Here is a 22471-nt window from a genome sequence, read left to right on the forward strand (position 1 = left end):
GGAGGAGAATATAGAGGGATTCCAAAACCACAAATTGAACACTAAAACATGCCAGATAAAGAAAACACACTACAACAGTATAGGTATGAATGACCAAAGAAGGCTTCAAGCATCAGCACTTTATTGTTCTTCAGTACAACATTTTATACCCTTCATCTTACATGCATTACACCTTTTGTGCCCTCTTTGGTGATTGGTCAGTACACCTTGACACTCCATGGCTCATTACCCTGGGTATTGTTGACCTGTCCATTAGGGTTGAGGCTCGGCTGTAGCTCTGCTCCCCATTCCCACAAACTGCATGCCTATATGTTATAACTTTTTTTTTCTGCCAAAATGGCAGTTTTTATAAAAGATTGTGACGAAACTGTGTGGAGGTACCTGCAGGCTGGGGATACCTGTTAGCTGTGAGGTTTTCTGTTACTGTTATATCAGTGGCTAACCTCATGGTCTGGAAATTTTGGTATGGACTCTTAAGGTAACTCCAGAGAAGACTGCTTGGGTAAAGGTTGTCCCTGCTCATCCCGTTATTCTCCTGCCCATGGTGGTGCACATCATCACCCATAGCAAATGGCTGGCACTCCTGGTCTGGTTGTGACCATGGTGCTGTAGAGGCTAGAATGGAATGCTGTAATTCCGTTGGAAGGGAGCTACAGTGGTCATCTAGTCCAGCTGCCTGAGCAAGTTACAGCCTGTTACTGAGGGCATTGCCCAGTTGCTAGTGAATGTCTTGTGGCATTGCCAACCTCTCCAGGAAGCCTGTTCTAGTGTTTGACTATCTTATTGCACTGAAAAATGCTTCCTGATGTCCAGTCTGAGCCTGGCACAGGGTTGAACCATTCTCATGCATGCCATCACTGGCTCCCACTGAGAAGAGCTCAGCACTTCCCTCTTCAGGAAGCTGTGGGGAGCAAGGAGATTACCCCTCAGCCTCCTTCCATCCAGCTAGATGGCCCAGAGTCCTCAGGTTTTTCTTGTGGGATGTCATTCCTTTAAAGCCTTTTCATCAGCTTTGTTGCTCTCCTCTGGATGCATTCAAGCACCTTCACATCTTCTTAATTTAAGACAATCATATTGGAGGTTGTGGGAGTGTGACTTTTAGGGGTTTTTTTTGTTTTTTTTTTTTTTTTTGGATGCAGATATGTTGCTGGTAGTAGGTAATCTCTTGACACTGCACTTACAGAGGAATGTGTTTTTGTTGCGTTCATGTAGCTGATGCAAAGATCTGCCTTCTCTGACTTGATGGGTACTCCTCTGTGATAATTCCTCACATTTATGATTTCATTCAGAGGTGTTGATTTTTGTAGCTAAATTTTAAGTTTTAGTCACTCTCACAGGAGCATGGAAATGTGTATAGGATGATGCTAGACAGGTTTTGCACAGGTGCTGGGCTTCTGCTGCTCTTCTGATTTGCCTCATTGCCTCCTAGTGATTCCAGGGACTCCATGGGGGGAAATCCCTTTGCTCTTGTGTGTGTTCACACATGCACATGCAGGCCAGCTGTTAATACAGACACTGCTGCTCAAGTCTTATGAATCTCAAGTCTTACACACTTGTTTTTGGAGAGGGGAGCACTCACTTCCCTGTTGCTCCACAAGGTAGCCTTGTGAACTCAGTGTCTAGTCCTGGCGTATTTTTTTGTTGGATTTTAATACTTGATTTCAGGGTAAACAGATGCCTGGGGCTGGGTTGGGGTGTTGTTCTGCAAGTACTTGGAACATGACCTGAGGGAAACACTAAAACTGAGATGTATGGAATGTATGGAATAAATACAACCTATTTCTCAGGACCTTGTGAAGGGTGTGGGTGAGGAGGATGGTTGGCTGCCAGAAGATAGTTTTGAGAATATTATATGTTCCTCTGCAGGCTTGAGGGCAAAGTTGATTTTAATTTATTTGTGGAGCAGTTAGTTGATCCTTGAGCTGCTGTGGAGATGTGGGTATTGCACTGTTGTGATGCATTTTGGCATCATTGTTTATGAAGCAGGACAGGAAGACCGTGCACAGATATTTGCAGTTGGGTTACATAGCTTATAGTCAGGCCAAATAAACTTCTCTAGTTTTCCAGCTGCTTTTTGATGGAGTCTGTTTCTCAGTCAGATTTTGGATGATGGCTTTTTGTAAAATAAATACGGATGTTCACAGGGTTTTTGCATGTTAGGAAGTTGGTTCTTTCTGCTACTGTTTGTAATAAATGTTTGTCTTCCAGGAGGAGCAACTGTACTGAGCAATTCAACTGCGTAATCAGTAGAATGTTTTTCTGACCTATTTCTATAGGCTGTTGGCAACAGTAATTGCTGCTGCTGTTTCTTTGTGAATGTTATACAATAAAACACTGTTTCTAAGTTCATGTTGATTTTGACAGCCTCTTAGCTTTTTTCATCTCTAAGGAAAAGTGAGGAGATGGAAAATTTTCCTTGGTTTTGAGAGACATCCTAAAATTGTGGCGAGACAATAATTTGATATTTCCTCCTTTTCTAATTTAGGTGGAATTTTTTTAAAATTTTTTTTGGTCTTGATTGCATTTTTAAGAAAGGAGATTTTTTCATTGGGGATCTACATGTGCAGGTTTTTAAATACAATTAGTCTTTAAAGCATTTGTGTTCTGAGAAGACCCTTAACAAAACTAGGAGGAGAAATACTTTACGGCTTAAATAAGATGTCTAGAGCAGAGTGTAACAGACTACAGTCTGCCAAAGTTGATGGTTAACTGATGGGCAAGAAACCATGGATTTGTGTCTGGTGATATAAGCCTGTATTTGCATGGCATTTGCTCGGTTTGAACCACAGACTTCTAGAACTGAGCAACAATCTTCACTTGTAGGGTACAGCAGACCAGACAGTTCAGTGAAAAAACAAACCCCTGGTCTTTCCACTGGGAATAACAAGTCTCTCTATTATGTTTTGCTCACTGAATGTGTAAGGCAAGCAGAAAATCTTTTTATTCTATTCTTATAATTTCATTCTATTTTTACCTCTGTTCTTTATAGGAAAAAGAGTTGTGAGCGGCCCTACTTCAAAGACAGAATTTATTTTCTTTTGTTAATTGCCGTAGAGGAAGTAAACTGCTATGTATGCAAATCGGTGCTGATTTATTTGGTGAGAAACCTCAGATTTCAACCCGAATATGGTATAAAAGTTTAGAGGAAGCACAGCCATGTGTTGGAAGGGTGATGTGTTATGATTGGATATGCTTAATTGTTCACATTATTTGAACCAGTTTTACTGTTGTTAAGCCTTAAAATTGTAGTCGCTGACTTCTTGTTTGGAGGTTTGAACTGCTGTTAGCATTGAAATTAAAATCAGGGAGGGATTATTTTAGTCATCTCCTAAACTAAGGCAGACAGTTGTTCTTGAGCAAGTTGTACTTATGGAGGTCCTCTCCTTAAAAGTAATTGCAAATTAAGTAATTATTGCAAACTAAGTACACTTTAAATATTTATAAAAGTGGCTTCAGGTTAGTATTTGCAGAATAAAGCAATATAAATCACAGAAGCTGTCTGAGGGGCTTCTGGGGAATGCTTTTTGATGTTTCAGTGGTTAATAGCACATAGAAGGTCTGATGCTTATTTCCATATTATGTTGTAGTTCTTAATTATAAGTTAATAGCAGAGCTATCTGAAGTGGTGTTGCTTTGGTTCCTTGATGGAAAACCTCTTGAGGGTAAAACCTTGCAGCCTGTGTTTTCTGAATATAACCTGAACTGTGAAAAAAGCTGACACTTGTTGGGATAGGGATTAAATAGGGATTATGAAGTGCAATTAGCAAATATACTAATTGTTTTTATAATTGCAGAAAGCAATGACAGAGAGAGTGGAGACGGGGAGAGGGCCATGCTTTCTGTCTTAAATAGTGTTTGACAGGAAGGAGCCTTTTGATATTATGATGGAATGGCAGTGAGCTAAAAAACTCCACACACTTTTTTGTTAATGTAAGATTTTCCTTATAGTTTTGCAATTGGATAAACTTCTTTCAATCCTCTGTACTCTGCTATCAAAATCCTTTTTTAGTATCTCAGAAATGGTATAAATGGCATCCAGCATGCCATGTGGATATGCATCTCTCCTCAAATAAATGTGTTAAATTGCCAGACCTGAAAGACAGGAAAGCAAAGGCATCTCCACTACCTCTAAGCATGGAAAGGAAACAGATTCCCTACATCTTAGTCTCCTAATGCTTACATGATTTCTTTTTTTTTTCTGTATTGTATGTAATTCAACATTTTGACATGAAATAAATACTTGTAATGATTGTTTTCTCTAAAAACAAACAGAAAAATACTATGAAATACCTACATTATAAAGATAGGCTCCAGTAACTAAATGCTGCCATTCAGGTGGCCTTGCTAAGACTTGACATTGTTTCATCCTAAGTTGACCAATCTGAGGAGAAAACAGTTGAATTGTGTCCCTCTTCTTTCCATATCCAAAGAAGTTACATACCCAGTGGGCTTCGTTGTACAGAGTTGTCTTCTGATTTCAGTCTTTAGTTTTGGCTAGATTTGCTTTTCTCTAATATCCCCACCTGTGAGAGTATGCAAAATACTGAAAGCCTATCCTTGAAAGGTATTTTGAATTTGTTTTCTTTAAAACAATGTTTTAAGCATGTTGTCATTTATCTGCTTGTGAGAAGGAAATGTATGAGAGGATCGTGCAGGAAGATGCACTGTCCTAGGGTGACATTATGATGCTTGTACCCCCAGCTGGGTGTTCTGTTCTTGGTGTAAGGCACATTATATTCTGTGCCTTCAAGACTGGCTCTGAGAGCAAAGGTGGGGAGGAGAAGCACGGAGTTCGTTATCAGCCTGCTCTCACTCCTCCACTGTGGGGTCTGGGCATGGATGGGGCAGAACACAGACCAGAGCAGGTTTGAACAGTTCCAAGGAAAGGGAATGAAAACGAGTCCAGGAAACTCCTCTGGGCAGCCTTTCCCAGCCAGAGGGATTGATAACAAAGCGACCACCCACAGGAGAGACTTTCTGAATTTGTCATCTCTTCAGAGTGGCAAATGAGTGTTGCCATGTTGCCATTTGGTATTGTTCATTTTTTGTGCTGGGGAGTGCTATACCTGTTAAATAAACAGGTTTGCTCCACTTCTCTCTGAGGAAATTTTTCCCGAACCATTTGTGGGGAAGGGCCATGTGGGTTTGCTTTCTGGGAGGGCCCCTTTAGGAGGTTTTCTCCTAAATTTGCCCTAAACCAGGACATGCACTCAGCTGGAGGTAAAATGAGTCTTGAAACAGGAAGATGCGCCTCTGATATGCTGGAATTCTTTAAGAGAGAACCTGTTGTGAGCATTGAGCTTTACCACAGCCATGGAACCTTTCTTTCAGAACTCATACCCTTACACTTGTAAAAATCAATAATTTTATTTTCTGTATGGAAAGATATCAGGCTGGTGCTTGAATGTCTTGTGACATAGTAAACTAATGTAGAGATCTAAATAGTGTACAATCAATTGCGATAGTTTTTTCAGAGTCCTATATATGCCATTTTTCAAATTTATGTAGTTTACAGAGATCATATTACAGACGTCTTGTGGAAGTGATGAGTAGTGTTCTTACTTGGTCTTCGAAAACTAGATATAGCATAACATTTGAAGTTACCTTGAGATGCTGTGCTAATTGGTCTGTTATTTAATGATTTGCCAAGAAGCAGGAAAAAAAGCCATGCTGCTAGCTCACAGTTGTCACCGTGATATTTTCTGAAAAATCCCTTTGGCAGGATTTCTTCTCCTAGGAAGCTGAGAAGCCTCAGAGAAAAATGTAAATAATAGTTATCCGATTCTCTTCTGTGTTTGCTGCTTTGCAATGTGGCAGGTGCATGTTTGATTGGTTCCATGTGAATTGTTTTTCTCAGTGACCAATCAAAGCCAGCTATGTTGGACTCTCTGAGGAGTCATGGGTTTTATTATTCATTCTTTTCTAGTCTTCTGATGTATCTCTTTCTCTGTAGTTTAGTATGGCAATATAATATAGCAGCCTTCTGAAATATGGAGTCAGATTAATCTCTTCCCTCGTCCTGGGACCCTCACAACCACAACACACAGTTATATACAAATAAGAAAAAATATGATGTGATTACAATTCCATTAATAATGCTGCAAGTTTTTGCTTTTGCAGAATACTAATAAAGTAAATAGTTAATGCAATTTGTGTCCCATGGGTTATTCTTTGGGAGACAATTCTTCCTAAGAGCTTTAGAATTAGTCAAGGAGCAGTTTGCCACTACAGGCCTTGTTGTAACAAACTGGACTGTAGCTTGACGTTATTGAGCATTCCTTCTATAGAAGCTGCTTATCAGTGTAGATTGCTGCTCTAGGTAATTTAATTGCATTGTAATGTTGATATTTTTTTCTTGTGATGGTATGAATGTTAATGAATGAAACCGTTGGTTATGAAGAAAACTTCAGTGGTGTATAAAATTCATCACCAGCTCACATATTTTAACTGGATATACCCTTGATGTGACCAGAGATTAATTAATTCACCTGTTTAAAATGTTATGATAGTATGTGTGGGCAAATCACTTATCACTGTGTAAGTTTTACTAATGTTTTAGTGTCCTGCTTTTTTTTGAGTTTTTAATCTTTGTAAGGGTATGTGTTTTACAGAAAGTGCTACATTTCCCCACCTTTCCCCAAAAATACAACTGTTCAGTCCCCTTCATAATCAAACCACTGTTTGATGTTTCTTAAAATGTGTAATATTTAATGAGATTTTATGTTATCAGGAACTTGCACCATATAGAGATCCCTTGAAATTTGTTAGCTAAATTTTAGCTTTTATTTTCGTTAAATTTGGCAGTGTTAGGTTTACAGCCGGACTCAGTCTTAAAGTCTCATTCAACCTGAGTCTTTGATTCTATGATCAAAATACTTTTGTTTTGATTTATGATATTTAGTAAAAAAAAAATCCAAAATCTACCACAGTGGGACTACTGTGTGCTTTATTAATTTACTAAAGATCTCAATTGAAGGAGGGGACTGGGAATACAGAGTTCTCATCCATACATCACCTGTGGAATGACTCACTTCTATTTTTATTTAAATTTTGATAGGGTTATGTTGCATGTATAAAGAAAAATAATTAGCTTGGAGGATATTTTTCAGATTGTTGTAGATCTGTTACGTATGATTGCACTCCAGAGTTTCTGAACATTTTAGAAGGAGTAAGCATGTGATAGTTATCCTGATCAAGACAAGCCAAGACAAGGTGTCATTCCAGTTATTGGAAAATTCTCTAATTACCCAGTGGAACAACAGTGATAGTTGGCACTTAAATTGTACAGAACGTACTTGTTGCACATGAGAAGAGAAATTGAGATAGTAAAGGGAAATCTTGGCCAGTTGAGGTGTTCCTGTCTTTTTTTTGAGCTGAATTGCAGTAACAAGTTAACATTTTATGAAAACAGGACAATAAATGTTCTCTCTTTTCTCTTTAAAAAAACCCCAAACAAAACCTTGGTTTAATTTTGGCATTTTCACTTTCAATGCGAATCCAATGGAAAGTTAGATGTTCACTCTCACAATGTTTCTTTGTGTGGACTGTGAGGTTTTTCTTCGTACTGTAGGCATATAAAATTCATTAAATCTTTTTTGTGTTCAGCAAACTAATATTCTGGGTTTGCATATCTCCATGATGCCATAATTCCGTTTCTTCTCTTTTTTGTGAATTTTTAAAATGTTTTAAAGTTTCCCCTTGAGAAGCCTTCTAGCTAAGAGATTAAAAGTTAAAAATAGATATTTAAACCAAAACGAATACTCTGCTGCACTTTGAATATGACCGACTGGCCTTTGGAGTGTGAGGATCAGTGGAGAGCTGTAGACTTGTCTCTTGAGGTACCTAACCAAGAAAGGAGGTTTCTCTTTGTGTCATGTTCCTCAGATGTAAAACAAAAAGCCAGTCCTTCCACCTTATACCTTCATGGGTTGGCTCTTGATTTGTCTTCAGTGCTGTGGTACCATGGGAGAGATTTAAACCTGTGCTGAGGGTGCCTCTGGTGTCTGGCCCTGTGCCCCAGCAGTGCTGGTTTTGGTGTCACAGACACTTGGCAGTGTCAGTGGTTCAAGAGGAGAAGCGCCTGTCTTGAGCCTGCTGTTTTAATCCTTGTTGGGGAGATGGTATTCTGTAATTCTTGGTTGTGAGCTAAACCTTCAGCAGAGCCATTTTGGTACCTCCCCAGCCCCTCTGCATTTTGAGGTTCAATGCAAGAAAAGCTTTGGTGGAAGCTGCTTTTAACCCACCGTCTTCATAAGGCATGATAAAATAGAGCCAGTGTGCTCAAGGAGAGGAACAACCGGGGGCCTGGAAAAGGATACACTGTGAGGTTTTTTTAGGAAACTCTTGCTAAAAACTTGTTACTTTCTCATTTAGTTGTTAGTAAACCCCTCCCCCACATTATAACAGCTATAATTGGAAAATTAAACTTCTGTAACTGTGCTCCAACTGTGTTTGTTATTCTGTGTTTAGCCCAAGTTGGTAAGAAGACAATTTTGGGCCACAAAACAGTTTGGTTAAGTGTGGCAGCAGCTCTATGGTCACAGACAGCAACACATAACTTTCCCAGGCATTTCTGGAAAGGGCTGTGAGAATTCAGAGGAAAGAATGAGAAACGATTCTTAACCTCATTTGCTGTACCTGTTATTGCGAACATGTGGAATGTGTTATGCAGCTTTGTTTACCAAAGGGTGGTTTCCTAATTAGCCAATGGCGATGGTATTTGGATTGGTGAACCAGTTAGGTCCAGGTGTATTATAACTGTCTATAAAAGCAATGGGTTTCTTAATAATAATAATAATAATATAAAGAGATTGATCAGCCTTCTGTGAATAATGGAGCCAATGCTGATTATTACCAGGCCGGAGGCCCGCTGCGACAGTTAAGCTTTAAAATTATACTATTGTAATCTGGATTTCTATGAACACCCCATTTATATTTCTCATTTCTTCCTGAATAAAATATTTTGGACTTTGCTACAATAGGTGGATGGGTCTGGAGTTTGTCTAAGACTTGCTTGACCTGTTGCTGCTTTGGCTGGACTGAAATGTCAAATGCGAGATTAAAACTTTTCTTCTCCTTCCAGGTGCCTGCTGATGGAAATGCAGGGCTGCTGGCAGAACCTCAGATTGCCATGTTCTGTGGCAAACTCAACATGCATATGAATGTGCAGAATGGAAAGTGGGAATCAGACCCCTCTGGCACCAAGACCTGCATCGGGACAAAAGAAGGAATTCTTCAGTACTGCCAGGAAGTAAGTGCTGTCTCAGGAATAACTGTAGTGGTTGTTCTTTCAAAAGTGTAAGTGCAGGCATGTGCTAGAGAGCTCAGTCTCTAGGGAATCTTCCCTCTTTTGCTCCATTGCCTTCTTGTCCTTCCTGAAGAGGTTCTCCCCAGCCCCTGCTAAAACAGCTTCAGGAATTGGTTACGGAGGGAGTCACTGGGACTGTTGGAAATTTTGTCTCTCTTCTACCCTTGGGGGATAGTTTTTGTATAGTATATGTGCATTGGACTTCTTTCTTATGAAGTGTTTTGAATAAAGCTCAGATGGCAATTTATTATTTGAAATGCCCTTTTGGGCATTTTAAATTGGGCTTTTTGAGCTGATCTGGAAAGGTCAGCTGTAGCATGACTTCTGTTGTTCTGCCATGACACTGAAATACACTTTTGCAGTCCAGAGCTAATGGCCTCTGCTGCACACAGAACTATTCAGTGTTTCTTAATAGAAAAGCTTCCCCTACAGATGAAGTCACAATCACTGATTTCATATTGGGTAGCAGAAACTTCTTACCCACTTGTTTATATCCTAAGAACATGTGGATCTAATTTTGTTTTGTCTTAGTGATGTGATACTACAATAACCTTGTACTAGTCTTTGACAATTTGAAAAGAAAATATGTTCTTTCCTGCAGTGGAAAGAAAGGGCATGCTTTAAGTTGCCTTAGTTCTTACATTTACTATGACACTTCTTTTTTTAAGGGGCTATTGCATATTTCCATAGCAATAACTGCTTTGCTTCCTAAATGTTGAACCAGTTCCTGTGAAACTATTTCTTTAGAAAGCAAGAGAATTTATTTTTCAGATCTTTGCTCTCTTGGCATCTTCATCCATTTTCACAATTTAGAGTGTCTCCAGTTCCAGTTAAAAGAATGGCTTAAGGGGTTCTGCCCTGTTGTGGGGCAAAGTGCAGGCAGGTCTACTCCCTAAAAATGGGGTGGGTTTTTTTCAGATTTTAGTTAATCTCTGTTAAATATGTGAAGCAGTATGCTGTGCTTTCACCAACTTGAAGTGAGCTGTTCTGCTGTGGTGTGTTGAACATGGGAATCTGGCAAAACGCCCCCATCTTTTCTTGGTGTGCTCACCAGTAGGCTTTAGGTTTGTTTTCTGGAAACTGCTGATGTCCTGCTGTCCTGCTGTGTCCTTCCCACACACCCTCTTGTTGATGGAGAAGGGACAAGGTGGTCTGGGGTGCAAGAGCATGTGGCAGCAATGGGGTCACTGCCAGCAGGTATTTCCCTTACTTTCTGCTGTTTACCTTGGCTGCAAGACAGTACTTGCTATCAGGGAATGGGACAAATTTGCCTTTTCCCATTAGCAGGAAGCAATAAGCAGCAAGGCTGAGATGTGGTACCTCTTGTGTTGGAATAGTACACAAGTAAAAATCTCCTTTTTGATTACTTTTGCCAAATATGATCTTTTCCCTCCTTTCTTTTCTATCCTTTAATACTGATTTTTCCCCCAAAAGAAGGATTGCTTCTTCCTGTATGCTTTACTTCTTGCTCTAGGCAGAGGCTGAGTGTAAATGCTCTGCTAATCCAGTGGACAGGTGCTCTTCCTGCTTCTGCCTTCATGTTCCCTGGCTCTGTGGCAGCTTTCTTGGTTCTTCACTTCTGCTGTAGCAGCAGCTCTTTGTACCATCTGCTGAGGAACTGTTTTTTTTTAACCCAGCTCCAAACAGAACCTTGAAGTGACAGCAAGCAAGGGAAGGCTTGGATTTTTCGCCCTGTACTTCTATTGAGAAATCTGTCCATCTGGTTTTTGTTGCAGATCCCTTGTGAGCACTGTTCCAGCCATTGTGATAATGACTGCATTGTAAGGGGAGGTGCACTCCTGTGGTAAAACCTGTAGAGTTAGCCCATGCACCCAGTTCTTCCTCCAGCTTGGAAAAGACCAGAAGGGACATACCAAAAGGAGCCATTTAGGTGGAAACCCAATGTGCAAATGGAGTGATCCTGCTCTGTGGCTCCTTGGCTCTAAAATAATACAAAATTAATATATAAGGAAACTCTGCTCACTATAAATAATTTCAAAAAAGATACTTCACATATTCTCTGGCTCTGATTTCTTTCTTGAAGGTATTTTTCAAAAAATAAAAAATACCATCTCTCATCAAAACTTACAAGTAGATGTGTTCCTCTGCCTCCTTGTGAACTCTTCTTTTAAAAGAGCTTCTCTTGACAATGCAAGGCTAGATGCCTGAGTAGTGGGCAGAGCACAGGGCTAGGAGGTGCATACACTATAGAAGGACTTGTATTTTTCTGCAGAGATGTACTGTGAACCTTGAGATTCTCATTGTTTCCCCTTGTGGTCCACTGCCAGCTTAGGTGGATTTTGAAGTCTTGATGCAGGAACTAGCAGTAGAGGAGCATTGCAGAGCAGAAGGGGAGGAATAAGGAATAAGCAGAGCCACCTACACGTTTTAAAGATGAATGTTGCTTGGTTTTGCTTTACTTTTTTTGAGTGGGAGCTCAGTGCATCTATCAGAGTTCATATTTGGACAACACATCACACAGTTTAAATATAGCAAAGCTCAGACAGTAGATAGCTTTTTTTGAAAGGACATGGAAGCTTTTTTTTAAAAGGACATGGAAGATACTTGAATGCTGCCTTCCAGCTTCCTTGACTTCAGTTTAACACTGAACTTACTGGAAGCATATCCATATTTTCTTGTGTTCAGTGTAAGCTGGTGACTTCTCTTGTTTGTTTTTTAAATACCGCAAAATGAAACTTTGTTGTATGGAATGAAATGCTGTATAGCTAAGTACCATTTATTAGTGTTTTTTTTTTGATGTCAGACTAGCTAGCTGTATGGATTGTACCTGTTACTGGGAAGTAAAACTGCATGGGCCTGATCTGCAAACAACTGTCAAGTGCAAGTGCTGCAGATGCTAGATCAGTGGGGCACTGATGTAAATTTAGATGGTTTATAGCTCTGTGTGCCAAAATCCTTAAGATGCTGAGTGATCTAGATGACACTTAGATCAAACCACTGGTCAGTGAGTCCTGCTGTTGACACTGCAGCACCAGCTGTTTCAGAGGAATTTTGGGAAAACCCTGTCATACCATCCAAATACTTGATAACTACCCCTGGAGCAAGTTTCTTCCTGATGGCCCCTTATGGGTGGTTAGATGGTGTCCCAAAGCAGGTGGATACCTCTGTTCCTGGATTTCCCTTTTGTTGTTTTATGGGAGGAGTTGCCCCCATCTACACATTATTGTCATAGGAAGGTGCTTTTGCAGGTCAGTCAGCTCCTGTCATCTGAACAGTGCTAAAGAGTTTGTTAAACTGCCAGGGATGACAAGGGTTTTGAAAAGAGAAAAATTGTTTGGCCTCATTTTTTCTGAAAATTTGAGACACAATGATCTTACTGCTTTGATAATGGTTTCTCTCCACCTTATAATTTACATTGTAATAGAAATTGTTGCTTTTATCTAGGCTGCATAATGTGCCCTTTCTAGTTTCTCAAAGCGAATAGCCACAGTATTGAAGGGGAAAATTAATTTTAAACCTGCACTGCTTGAAATTTAGCAGTCTAAAATGCCATAAATTTTGCTCTGAAGAAAATGATCCATTTAATGAAAGGGGAAACATACAGATTTTTGGCAGCACAGAATGTCCTTGAAAACAAATGACATTTTCAACAGAAATGGGTGTTGGTATATTCTGAGATGTGTACAGTCATGCTTAAAAGTTTGACTGAATGGTATCTTAGCACTCTTTGCACTGATTATTGAGGTCTTAGGTTTTATTTAGCTTTTCATCTGCAGCAAAGGTTGAACCAGTTTACTCTTTCTGCCCATGATTAAATTTGATTTGCTTGGAAATAGAGGATTACTACTGATGGTATATTTATCTTGCAGTTAAACCTTAGTATACTCACCTGCTTGAGAAAGAAGGCTGGGATTTTTAGCCCCGACTGTAGTCTACCATGGAAATATATTTCAAATCAAATGACTAATAAAACTTGGAGCATATGTTGAAAGATGATTCTTGTCTTTCTTTTGCTGATTATAAAAAAATCTTCCCTCTTGTTTTTCCCTGCAGTGATTGTTTTGCATGTCTCAAAAAGAAATGAAATGAAAAAATAAGGACTTTTTCGAAGAGTGCTTCTGCTTTGAGGCTGAGGGAGGAGAAAGGATGAAAAGGAATAAGGATTGTCTGCATAAATAAATATTTAGGTAAACATGTACTGCAGCATTTAATGAAACTGCAATGCTGCATTTTCCTGTAGATTAATTTTTAATTTCGCACATATGATGGACAAGATTAATCAGTGGGTTCCATCAGCATAATGTTTGTGCCAAGAGTATGGTAGTTTATTTTGTCTTCCAAAAGACACAAATGCAATGGCTGTATGCAGGGAAGCTGTCTTACCTTGTTTGGTTCATAGCTGGGCTGGCAGACAACCATTTAGCACATGCTTGAGAAAAAACCCTTCATTATTGTCAGCAATCTGTGTTCTGTGCTTGTGGTTTGCTCCTTCAGGTTACAGAAGGACCAGCCACACTTGCCCTAGATGCTCAGCATGCCCAGCCAAGGGAGCAAAGCTCAGCTGACCCAGCTCCTGGCCCAGGACTTCTGAGAGGGCTGTGTAGTGTTGGATGTGTTCTGTAGAGACACTGCCTTCCCCATATCTCTGGTATCCTGGTGGGGACAACACAGCTGACATTTACTGCTGCATTTCACATTCTCCTTTCTGTCTTGCATACAGAGTTCTCAGCATATATGGTCTACAATTTTCTTTACACACAGATCTCCCACATCTTCCACTCTGTAACTCTGAGATGGACTGGTAGCAGCTGTTCCTTTAATAAATAATAAGCCAAAGATGTAATAGGCATAAAGTGTGATGGTTACCCTAAGTAAAGAAAAATCTATTATAAATATACAGCTGTTATGTTTCAGCCTTATTAAAGAGGATAGAGAAGCTATTTGCAACAGCATGTAGTAATAGGATAAGAGGAGTGGCTCCAAACCGACAGAGTAAATTTATATTAGACATGTGAGGGTGGTGAGGCACTGGCAGAGGTTGCCCAGAGAAACTGTGACTGTCCCAACCCTGGATGTGTCCAAGGCCAGTGAGGTTGCAACAAGATGATCTTTAAGGTACCTTCCAAGCCAGGCAATTCCTGATACCAGTGTCTGAAACTTGTAGTAGGAGCAGTGATTGGATCATGAAATGGATTCATATTCAGAGGTCTCTTGGCAAGGAAAAGGTCATTACTCACGAAGTTTGTTGCTGGTTCTGCAGGCAGACGTAAAAAAAGGAAACACAGTTTCTCTCCTTCTATAGCTTTGAAGCTGTCAGGAAGTACGTTTGCTTGAATTCATAGCAGGGCAATGGACCCAGGTTGCATGGGGGAAGTATTTCTTGATTTCTGGGACATTCCTTTTTTCCCAAGAAGTTTAAAACTACTACTTTCTAATTTCTAATTCATACATCAGCATTATCATCCAGTTAACTTTTATCCAATTAAAATGATTATGTAGCACTGTACTGAGTGCCTACTTTAATCTTCCAAATACTGTATCCCTCTGGCTAATAAAAAATCCCTCTGTTAATCTTTTTTTATAGATGTGTGTTCCTTATGACAAATTGTTCTAGATAGTTGTGGTTTAATTATAATCATGAAAAGGTTTCAGAATATCTGTCCAATTATTAATAGTTTTATCCACCTTTTCCCCTTATAAGTATACAGGATGTTTTTAATGGTTTAATCAGAATTTTAGCTGTTAATTTTTATTTTTTTCTTACTTGAGTGGGACAAGATTTTCACTGGAGGGATGTTACTTCAAATTACTAACAGAAAAGTTTGAAAGGTGAGGATTTTTGCTTTTTAGATTATTTTTTTAGAGCTCTTAAGGCATTGTATTGGTTTTGCGTGGCCTGGTTTTTGGTAGTGGATGGGGCACAGAGATGGCTTCTGTGAGAAGCTGTGAGAAGCTTCTACCGTGTCTGGCAGAGCCAAACCCTGATGACTCCAGGTGATGCTGGTGATAATGCTTCTGTTATAACTTTTTTAAGAAGAAAGCAAAACAAAGATTGTAGCACAGTTTTAATTCCAGTCAGAGAAGAGCAGAGTGAGAATATGTGTGACAAACAACTCTACAGACACCAAGGTCTGTGGAGAAGGATGGGGAAAAAGTGCTCTAGGTGCCGGAGCTGAGATTCCTTTGCAGGCTGGGGTGAGGACCATGGTGAAACAGCTGTCTCCCCTTGGAGATCCACAGAGATATAGAGATCCAATGCAGACTGTGGAGAAGCCCCCACTGGAGTGGGTGGATGCCTGGGAGGAGGCTGTGAACCTATGGGAGACCCTTGGAGAGAGGGGTCCTGTTCCCATGCCAGAGCAGCCTGTCCTTGAAGGACTGTACCCCATGGAAGAGTGACCCGCACTGTAGCAGTTTTGGGAGAACTGTTTCCATGGGATGGACTCAGGTTGCAACAGTTCACAGAGAGCTGTTGTTGGTGAGATGGACTCACACTGCAGAAGTTAGCGGAGACCTCTCCCATAGGAGGGACTCCATGGTCCAGCATGGGAACAACTCCTCTCCCAGAGCAGTGTGAAAAGCCATGGGTGATGAGTTGACCACAACCCCCATTCCCTGCCTTCTGTGTGGAAGGAGGGAGGGGTAGGGGGGAAGGTGTTTTTAAGGGCTTATTTTACTTCTCATTATCCTGCTCTGATTTCATTAGTAATAAATTCACCTTTTATCTCAAAGCTGAGCCTGTTTTGCCCGTAATGGTATTTAATGAGTGATCTCTCTTCCCCAGACCTTATCTCAACCCATGAACCCTTTGTTAAATTTTCTCCCCTCTGTCCAGCAGCCAAGGGGAATGAGTGAGTGGCTTTTGTGGGTGCCTGGCATCTGGCTTAGTGTTGAAACCAAAACCAACATTGGATTTAAGTCCTTAAGACTGTTCTAAATTGTTATGAATCCTTGTATGGAAGGGGAAACTCTTCCTTCTCTTGAGCTGAGACAGGAGCTTCTACTAGAAAGACGCTGTAGTGTGTAGAAGATGCATCACAGTATCTCTTAAACATCAGCTTTGTATTTTTTGAGTGCCAATAGCTGGTGCACATATGAACAGAAAATAAGAACACTTATTTGTACAGTAATGACAATACCATGTTTAATTTTTTTTTCTTCTGCCCAGACATGAATATTGAAACATGAATGCTGTTCATCTGGATGTGAGGAAATATTATCCAATGTAATATTTGTTTTACCAGCATAGTTTCTTTCTGTAAGTGTCACTGTAGGTTAGAAAAGTACTAATCCCATGGGAATGTAATGATATTCAAGATGTCCCATTCCAGCTGCATGAAGAAACCACACAATGTGTCCAAGCCAATGCAATTTATTTTTTAAATTCTTATCCTTAGTCGCAAGTTTTCTTGAAGAACGGCAGTAATTAGACATTTATAAAACATCTGATTTGTCCCTTCATTACTTGTTTCCACTTGGTCTGGGAAGACATCTCTGCCAGAGTTGTGGTCAATAAATGACTTCCTTGTAAATTCAGGTTCTGAGGTTTTAAGGCACTCTAAAGAGCCTTTAGGTTTATTTTTTCTTTCATTGTTTGAGCCAATTACAAACTTAAAAAAAAAAAATGATTTTGATGAGTATTTCCTGTAATATTGTTTTTCCAAGTTCCCACACAATTTGACCAGTCTGTACACTCCATCGGACAGCAAAAAAAAAAAAAAAAAAAAAAAAGAGAAAAGGTTTTAAGGTTTTATCTAAGAAGCAGGAATTGCATTTATGATTCTACATAAGGTATCTAAGAGGATTTGATTAGACTAGTCTTATTAAAGCTAAACTTGTAATAACATGTAAGTTAATATGTGTATATTTTTTAGTATTTTAGAGGTGATTCTCATAGAAACTAATTTTAAGCCTATTGCTGACAGCACATCTGTGGATATGCTAACAGACAATTACTTGCTTAAGTCTGGAAGATGTCTTCTAATATTTTGGAGCCACTTGGATTGGAGCCACCCTTGAGTATGATGTGTTCCTAGCAATTTTGTTCCTTTAACCGAGACATTGCTCTGGTTTGGAGCAACATAGAGGACTGAGGAGTCTCCCATATTCAGCCAGGCTTGAAATTCCTAAACAATCCTGCTTTTGCAGACTTTCAGCTTATATGTTCTGAGCTGTTGTAGCTTAGGATCTGTAGCCAGATCTGAGATTTTTCAGCCAGATTTTGCAAGCTGATTTTTTTAAGAATTTCTTATCAGGAGAGATGCTACATAGTGGTTTGGCACAAGTATTGAGCAAAGCAGTATATGCTGTTGAAGAAACAGTTTTCTTATATACTTTCTCCTAATTTCTTCTGTGCTAAATTTTAGCAGATGTCTGATCTCGCAGCAAGAGGTTTAGGGAGCTGAAATGGCACAAAGCAAATCCCAGCAAACAGAAAAAGAGTGTTTCCTCTTTGACCCTCTTCTCAGATGAGCTGGAGTGGTAATGTTGGAGGAGGTGTGAGGGCAGGACGTCTTCTCATGACAGCTGACCAGAGGGTGGCTTTGCTATGGTCTTTGAACAGCCTATGAAGAGAAGCTTTTTAAATATTTCTAAAAGCACCACATGCCACTTGGTTCTATGTGTTTTCAGAAGAACACATGCTGTTAATCTTTGAATTTTGCCAGCAAGCTTTCTCAGGCAATAGAAAAAGACAACATGAGCAATTTGAAAGCAGAAAAAGTTCCAATATTATTAGGTCAAAAAGACAGATGTCAAATCAAGTCTGTAATGAAGAGTAGGCCACATGTTCATCAGAGATGAAAATGTGGGTCTGCAATTTCATTGTAGCAGCAGAAAACATAAATGGAGAGCAAATGTATTCAAAAATACCAGAGTCTGTGCAGAAAATGAGAGAAAAGGCAGGTGAAAATAAAAAAAATATGGAAAAGCTTGGTATTTTTAGGCAGAATGATGACAGAGGAACGACAGAGGAGAATTGGAAGATGAATGAAAGACTGAGAAATTTTATGTAATTCACTATCCTTGTAGTGATTATCTGATCTGAAATTTAATTTTTTTGGGTCAGTTGCTGAACAGCTCCACAGATTCCACAACCTGCCATGAAGATTTGGAGAAAAAGCATATGGACCCTCCATCTCAAATGCAGAATCCCAATTGCTGCTCATTTTGCTGTAGCTTTGGTTTCTGGCAGGATTTTGCAGCTGGAGTTACAGAAGGAGCATCAGTATCGCATGCTGGTTTCTAAGAGAAGGATTCTTTGTTGCTGTTTGGCAAACTAAAATAGTGCCTTTTTCATAGCACAAATGGATTTGATATTTGCAAAATAATTTATCATGTTGGGTATCTGTGTCATACAATTTCTGGTTTAAGGGATGTCAGACTGTCAGAGGGTCAGTCTGGTATTTTTCACTAGGCTTCAGCAATAGACTGGTGACAAAGTTCTTGCACTGTGCTGGAAATTAAAAAGAGAAATCTGTGCAATTCTTACATTGACTTTGCTACTTAGATTATTCTTTGGAGAAGGAACTTCATTCTAGTTTAATGTTTAATTTTCATGAGTGCTAAAGTAAAGCTTATTTCAGTCACCCCACTAAACAACAGGAACTGCTAAGCCACCGAGCAAAGTTTAAGATTGCATCAAAACATAATCCTATGAAGATGAGAACATTTAAAACTTTGATCTGCTTTTCTTTCCTCTTTGTTTCTGAATGTTTCAAGAGAAGTGTAGGTGCAGTTCTGAGAGGCAAGAAGTAATTTGTCTCCCAGGATGAGCCAAAGCAGTATGGAATGTTAAGGATTTCTTGTTTGGTTTTTTCAGCAATTTCTAAATTCTTTCAGCCCAGAAGTCCTTGATTTGAATGGTCATATTTGATTTATTTATCTTTACTTCAGTCCAATTCAGTGAACTTAATTCTTGTTGAAGAAAGGGTACCAAAGGTCATATTAACTTAAATGTGTTGTTTGCCAGCCTTACTGTGAAACAAAAGTAAAAAAAGACACACGCAATAAATTATCATAACTTTTAATATTAAAGTTCTGTGTGGATTTTGGGGAACTGACTATCTTGATGATTCTGTGGCTGGAATATCTGCTGGCAAGATGCAGGGTGCAGAGGGACATGTTCATGGGCATGTTGCGGCTTTGCAATGGTTTATATTGGAAAGCAGATGCAGGGTTACAGTCCTTACTCTGTCCTTTGAAATTCAGGATCAACACATCTCAGAAGATTCATAATTTACTTGGATTTGGGTTTATTCTGATTTGCTCAGTGTGCTTTTGAGCAGTTGGAAATTAATATCGCTTTTCTGAGAATAAGATCTTAATATATTGGTGTTGACATTTTGTGAGATATGATTGGACTTCATTGCACCCCAAGAGTGTTTTTCTCTAGGGATTGACATCACTGTGGTCAGCTGAGTCACTGGGAGCAATTTGAAGTGGTTTCTCCATTTGGCAGCCATCCTAATCCTTTTGGGACTGGCCTTTTGTGGAAGGAGAAAACAAATTAAATTTTTCATATTTCAGGTTTTCTTGGAGTTGGATTGAATCTTTCTGTTAGAGAAATTGGTGACAGGTGATGCCTTAGTGTGGCTACCTAGAACAGAGACCAGACAAGAAAAAGAGAATAAAAGCAGGTATTTATTAAAGGCTTTCAATAGGTACACCTTGGGCAGTCAGAAGCCTCTGAGAAGCTACACCCAAGAGCGAAGATGGTCACAAGTTTTTCATACAGATTAAAGTTTGGTCCATTTATATATATCGGGGGTTAATCCTCCGTTACAGCTTCGGGTAATGAAGTAATTAACTCCAAGTTTGTGCCCCCCTCCCCAAATTCACTGTTGTTGACATTTTTCGGGGCCTGAAACAGTAACATGTCCTTGAGTTTCAGGCCTAGAGAGAAATTGTTTTGTCTGAATATAATGGGAGAATAGTAGCTGATAGTCTATGGAGTCTTAGAGTTATACACTAAAGCAGTACAGGATCTGAAAAATATAAAAGCTAAATCCTAAGGCATCACAGGGTTTCTGTTGACTTCAGTGGAGCATGCAGTACCAAGTCTCAAAAAACGTTTTGCCATCTGTGTGGGAGCATACTGCTGGAGGAGGAAAGCTGGCAACAAAATGTTCAGCTTCTTTTTTGGTGGGGAATGGAGCACAAAGAGAGGATGTTCTTAGATTTGCAGGCTTCTGAGCTGCTTCTGGTAAGTGCAAAGATGCCTGGTGACTGGTAACTTCTTACACGTGGAGACTTGATGCTTATGTGAGTTTGTTGTTGAGAGCTTCTGTCAGAACCTTCTCCCTCCTTATGTGTACAAAGTTCAGTAGCCAGCTCTACAGCAGTGTTTCTTACCTGTAAGTGTAAAAAATGACCCAAAAACTTCGGCCCCTAACATCTTCTGTGCTCTGTGCACAGCTTGGAGCCTGTGAGTAGTGGGGTTTGCTGAGGAAGTGCAAAGGTGAACTGTGGGCCTGTTCTCACTGCTGGAAAATAAACCAAAGTGGGTGGGTCTCATGCGGTAGTGCACCAACAGAGAGGAATTTTTTGCTGCATGTTTTCCATTCTGAAAAAAAAAAGTGTATTTTACAAAAAAAGAGTGTGTAGTGAGTGTTAAACAGCATAATTGCCCTGGGGGATGCTTCTTGTGTACTTCTTCTAAAAAAAAGAAAAATCTTTCTTCAGTTCTCTTTGGGAGAGGAGTCTCTTTTGCTATGCCTTGGGCTCTTTCCCATGGGACACAGTTCTCTGTGAACTTTTTCAATGTGGTTTTCCATCTCTGATTTTCATGAGTAGCAGTCCTGCCCAAACCAGCTGCAATGTGGGTCCCTCCCATGGGCAAAGCAGTCTTCCCACAACTGTTTTCTCCTGGGCCATTTTATTCATGGGGTACGGTCTTTTAAGGATGAGCTGTTCGAGTATAAAAGCAAAGGTCCTCTTCCTCTATCTCTGGAAGCAAGGGTTCTTTCTCTCTCTCTCTGTTCAAGCCTCTCATCAGATCACAGCTTCTCAATATCCACCCGTTCCAGAGTGAGCACCTTTTTCTCGTGGGCTGTAACTGAATTCTGCATCCTCCCATGCACTTCATGAATTACAGGGAAACAGTTTGTTGTATTATAGTCCTCACCACAGCTTGCAGAAGAAGAATTTCAGCTCTGATGCTCAGAGCACCTCCTCTTCCCCCTCTGTCTTTTGCACTGACCTTGGTGTCACCATGTTGTTCTCCTCACGTGTCTTCACCTTTTCATTTTCTCTGACTCGGGAGAGAACTGGTATCTGTAGATTCGTTTGTTCTCAAGTTCTATCAATTGAAAAGTTTTTGTAGAGTTCTGCAGAACTGAAAAGTTGATCCTGGGGAATTGTTCACCATGCCTCTCGCTGCTGGTGACATGGTTCCGCCGGCACTGTGCGAGCTGTGCTGGCTGCCGTGCTGCTGGGGCTTTACTCAGCACCTCTCTTCATGCAGGGTGCCGAAAGGAGAAAGGCTGCTGCCGCCGCTTTTGCCCTTCTATCTGCAGCATGGCCAGTTAAAAGCGGCAAATAAAGAGCAAATAAAGTTGTGAGCCATGTTGAAACAGTAGCGGCCGCGTGGCGCTGCCATGGCTGCGCGGATCTCAGCCACATGGCCGCTTCCTGCCAGGAAGGAGCCTGACGGCCCCCTCACCACCCCTCAGAGGGCAGGAAGAAAGAGCAGTGGCATGGCTTTTTTTCCTTCTTAAATATGTCATCACAGAGGTGTTGCTTACTACTCTAATCGGGCCAACCAAGATGTCATTCGTCAGAGCCTTTAGGGATTGGCTCTGCTGGACAGAGTAGAACTTTTGAGGAGCTGCTCTTCCAGAAGCAGCCTCTGTGGTTTTTTCTTCATCCCTGCTAAAAACCAGATTAACCTATCACACCCTTAAAGAGGGAAGTGGGTGGATAAAATATTGTATCATGCCTAAACGAGGAGATTTTTATTATTATTTTAAAATTACTTCTGGCTGCTTTTTCCCCTTCCCCTCCACCCCCTTTCTGGGAGGACAATAGTCCTTGTCCTTTACACATGATATATTGCTTAGAGAAAAAATAGCCTGTTAGCTTGATTAGGTATTACTCTGTCTCACTGCTTGAATATTTAACCTTATTCATGCAGAAATTTAATGTAAAAGTGGAAGCACATAAGCAAAAAAAATGTAAAAAACCACCAACACCCCAACCCAAAAA

General features: G+C 40.1%; 1 protein-coding gene across 4 annotated transcripts in view; it reads left to right on the forward strand.

The window, feature by feature from the left end:
• Positions 1–22471, forward strand: part of APP (amyloid beta precursor protein) — a 183243-nt gene that overhangs the window by 41227 nt on the left and 119545 nt on the right. For all 4 annotated transcript variants that reach the window (XM_064410851.1, XM_064410853.1, XM_064410854.1 and 1 more), the window contains exon 2: positions 9083–9250. In XM_064410851.1, coding sequence (XP_064266921.1) covers positions 9083–9250 — 168 coding nt within the window. The remainder of the gene's footprint in view (positions 1–9082; positions 9251–22471) is intronic.

The sequence above is a fragment of the Passer domesticus genome, chromosome 2 (assembly GCF_036417665.1).
Source record: "Passer domesticus isolate bPasDom1 chromosome 2, bPasDom1.hap1, whole genome shotgun sequence".
Classification (NCBI taxonomy): Eukaryota; Metazoa; Chordata; class Aves; order Passeriformes; family Passeridae; genus Passer; species Passer domesticus.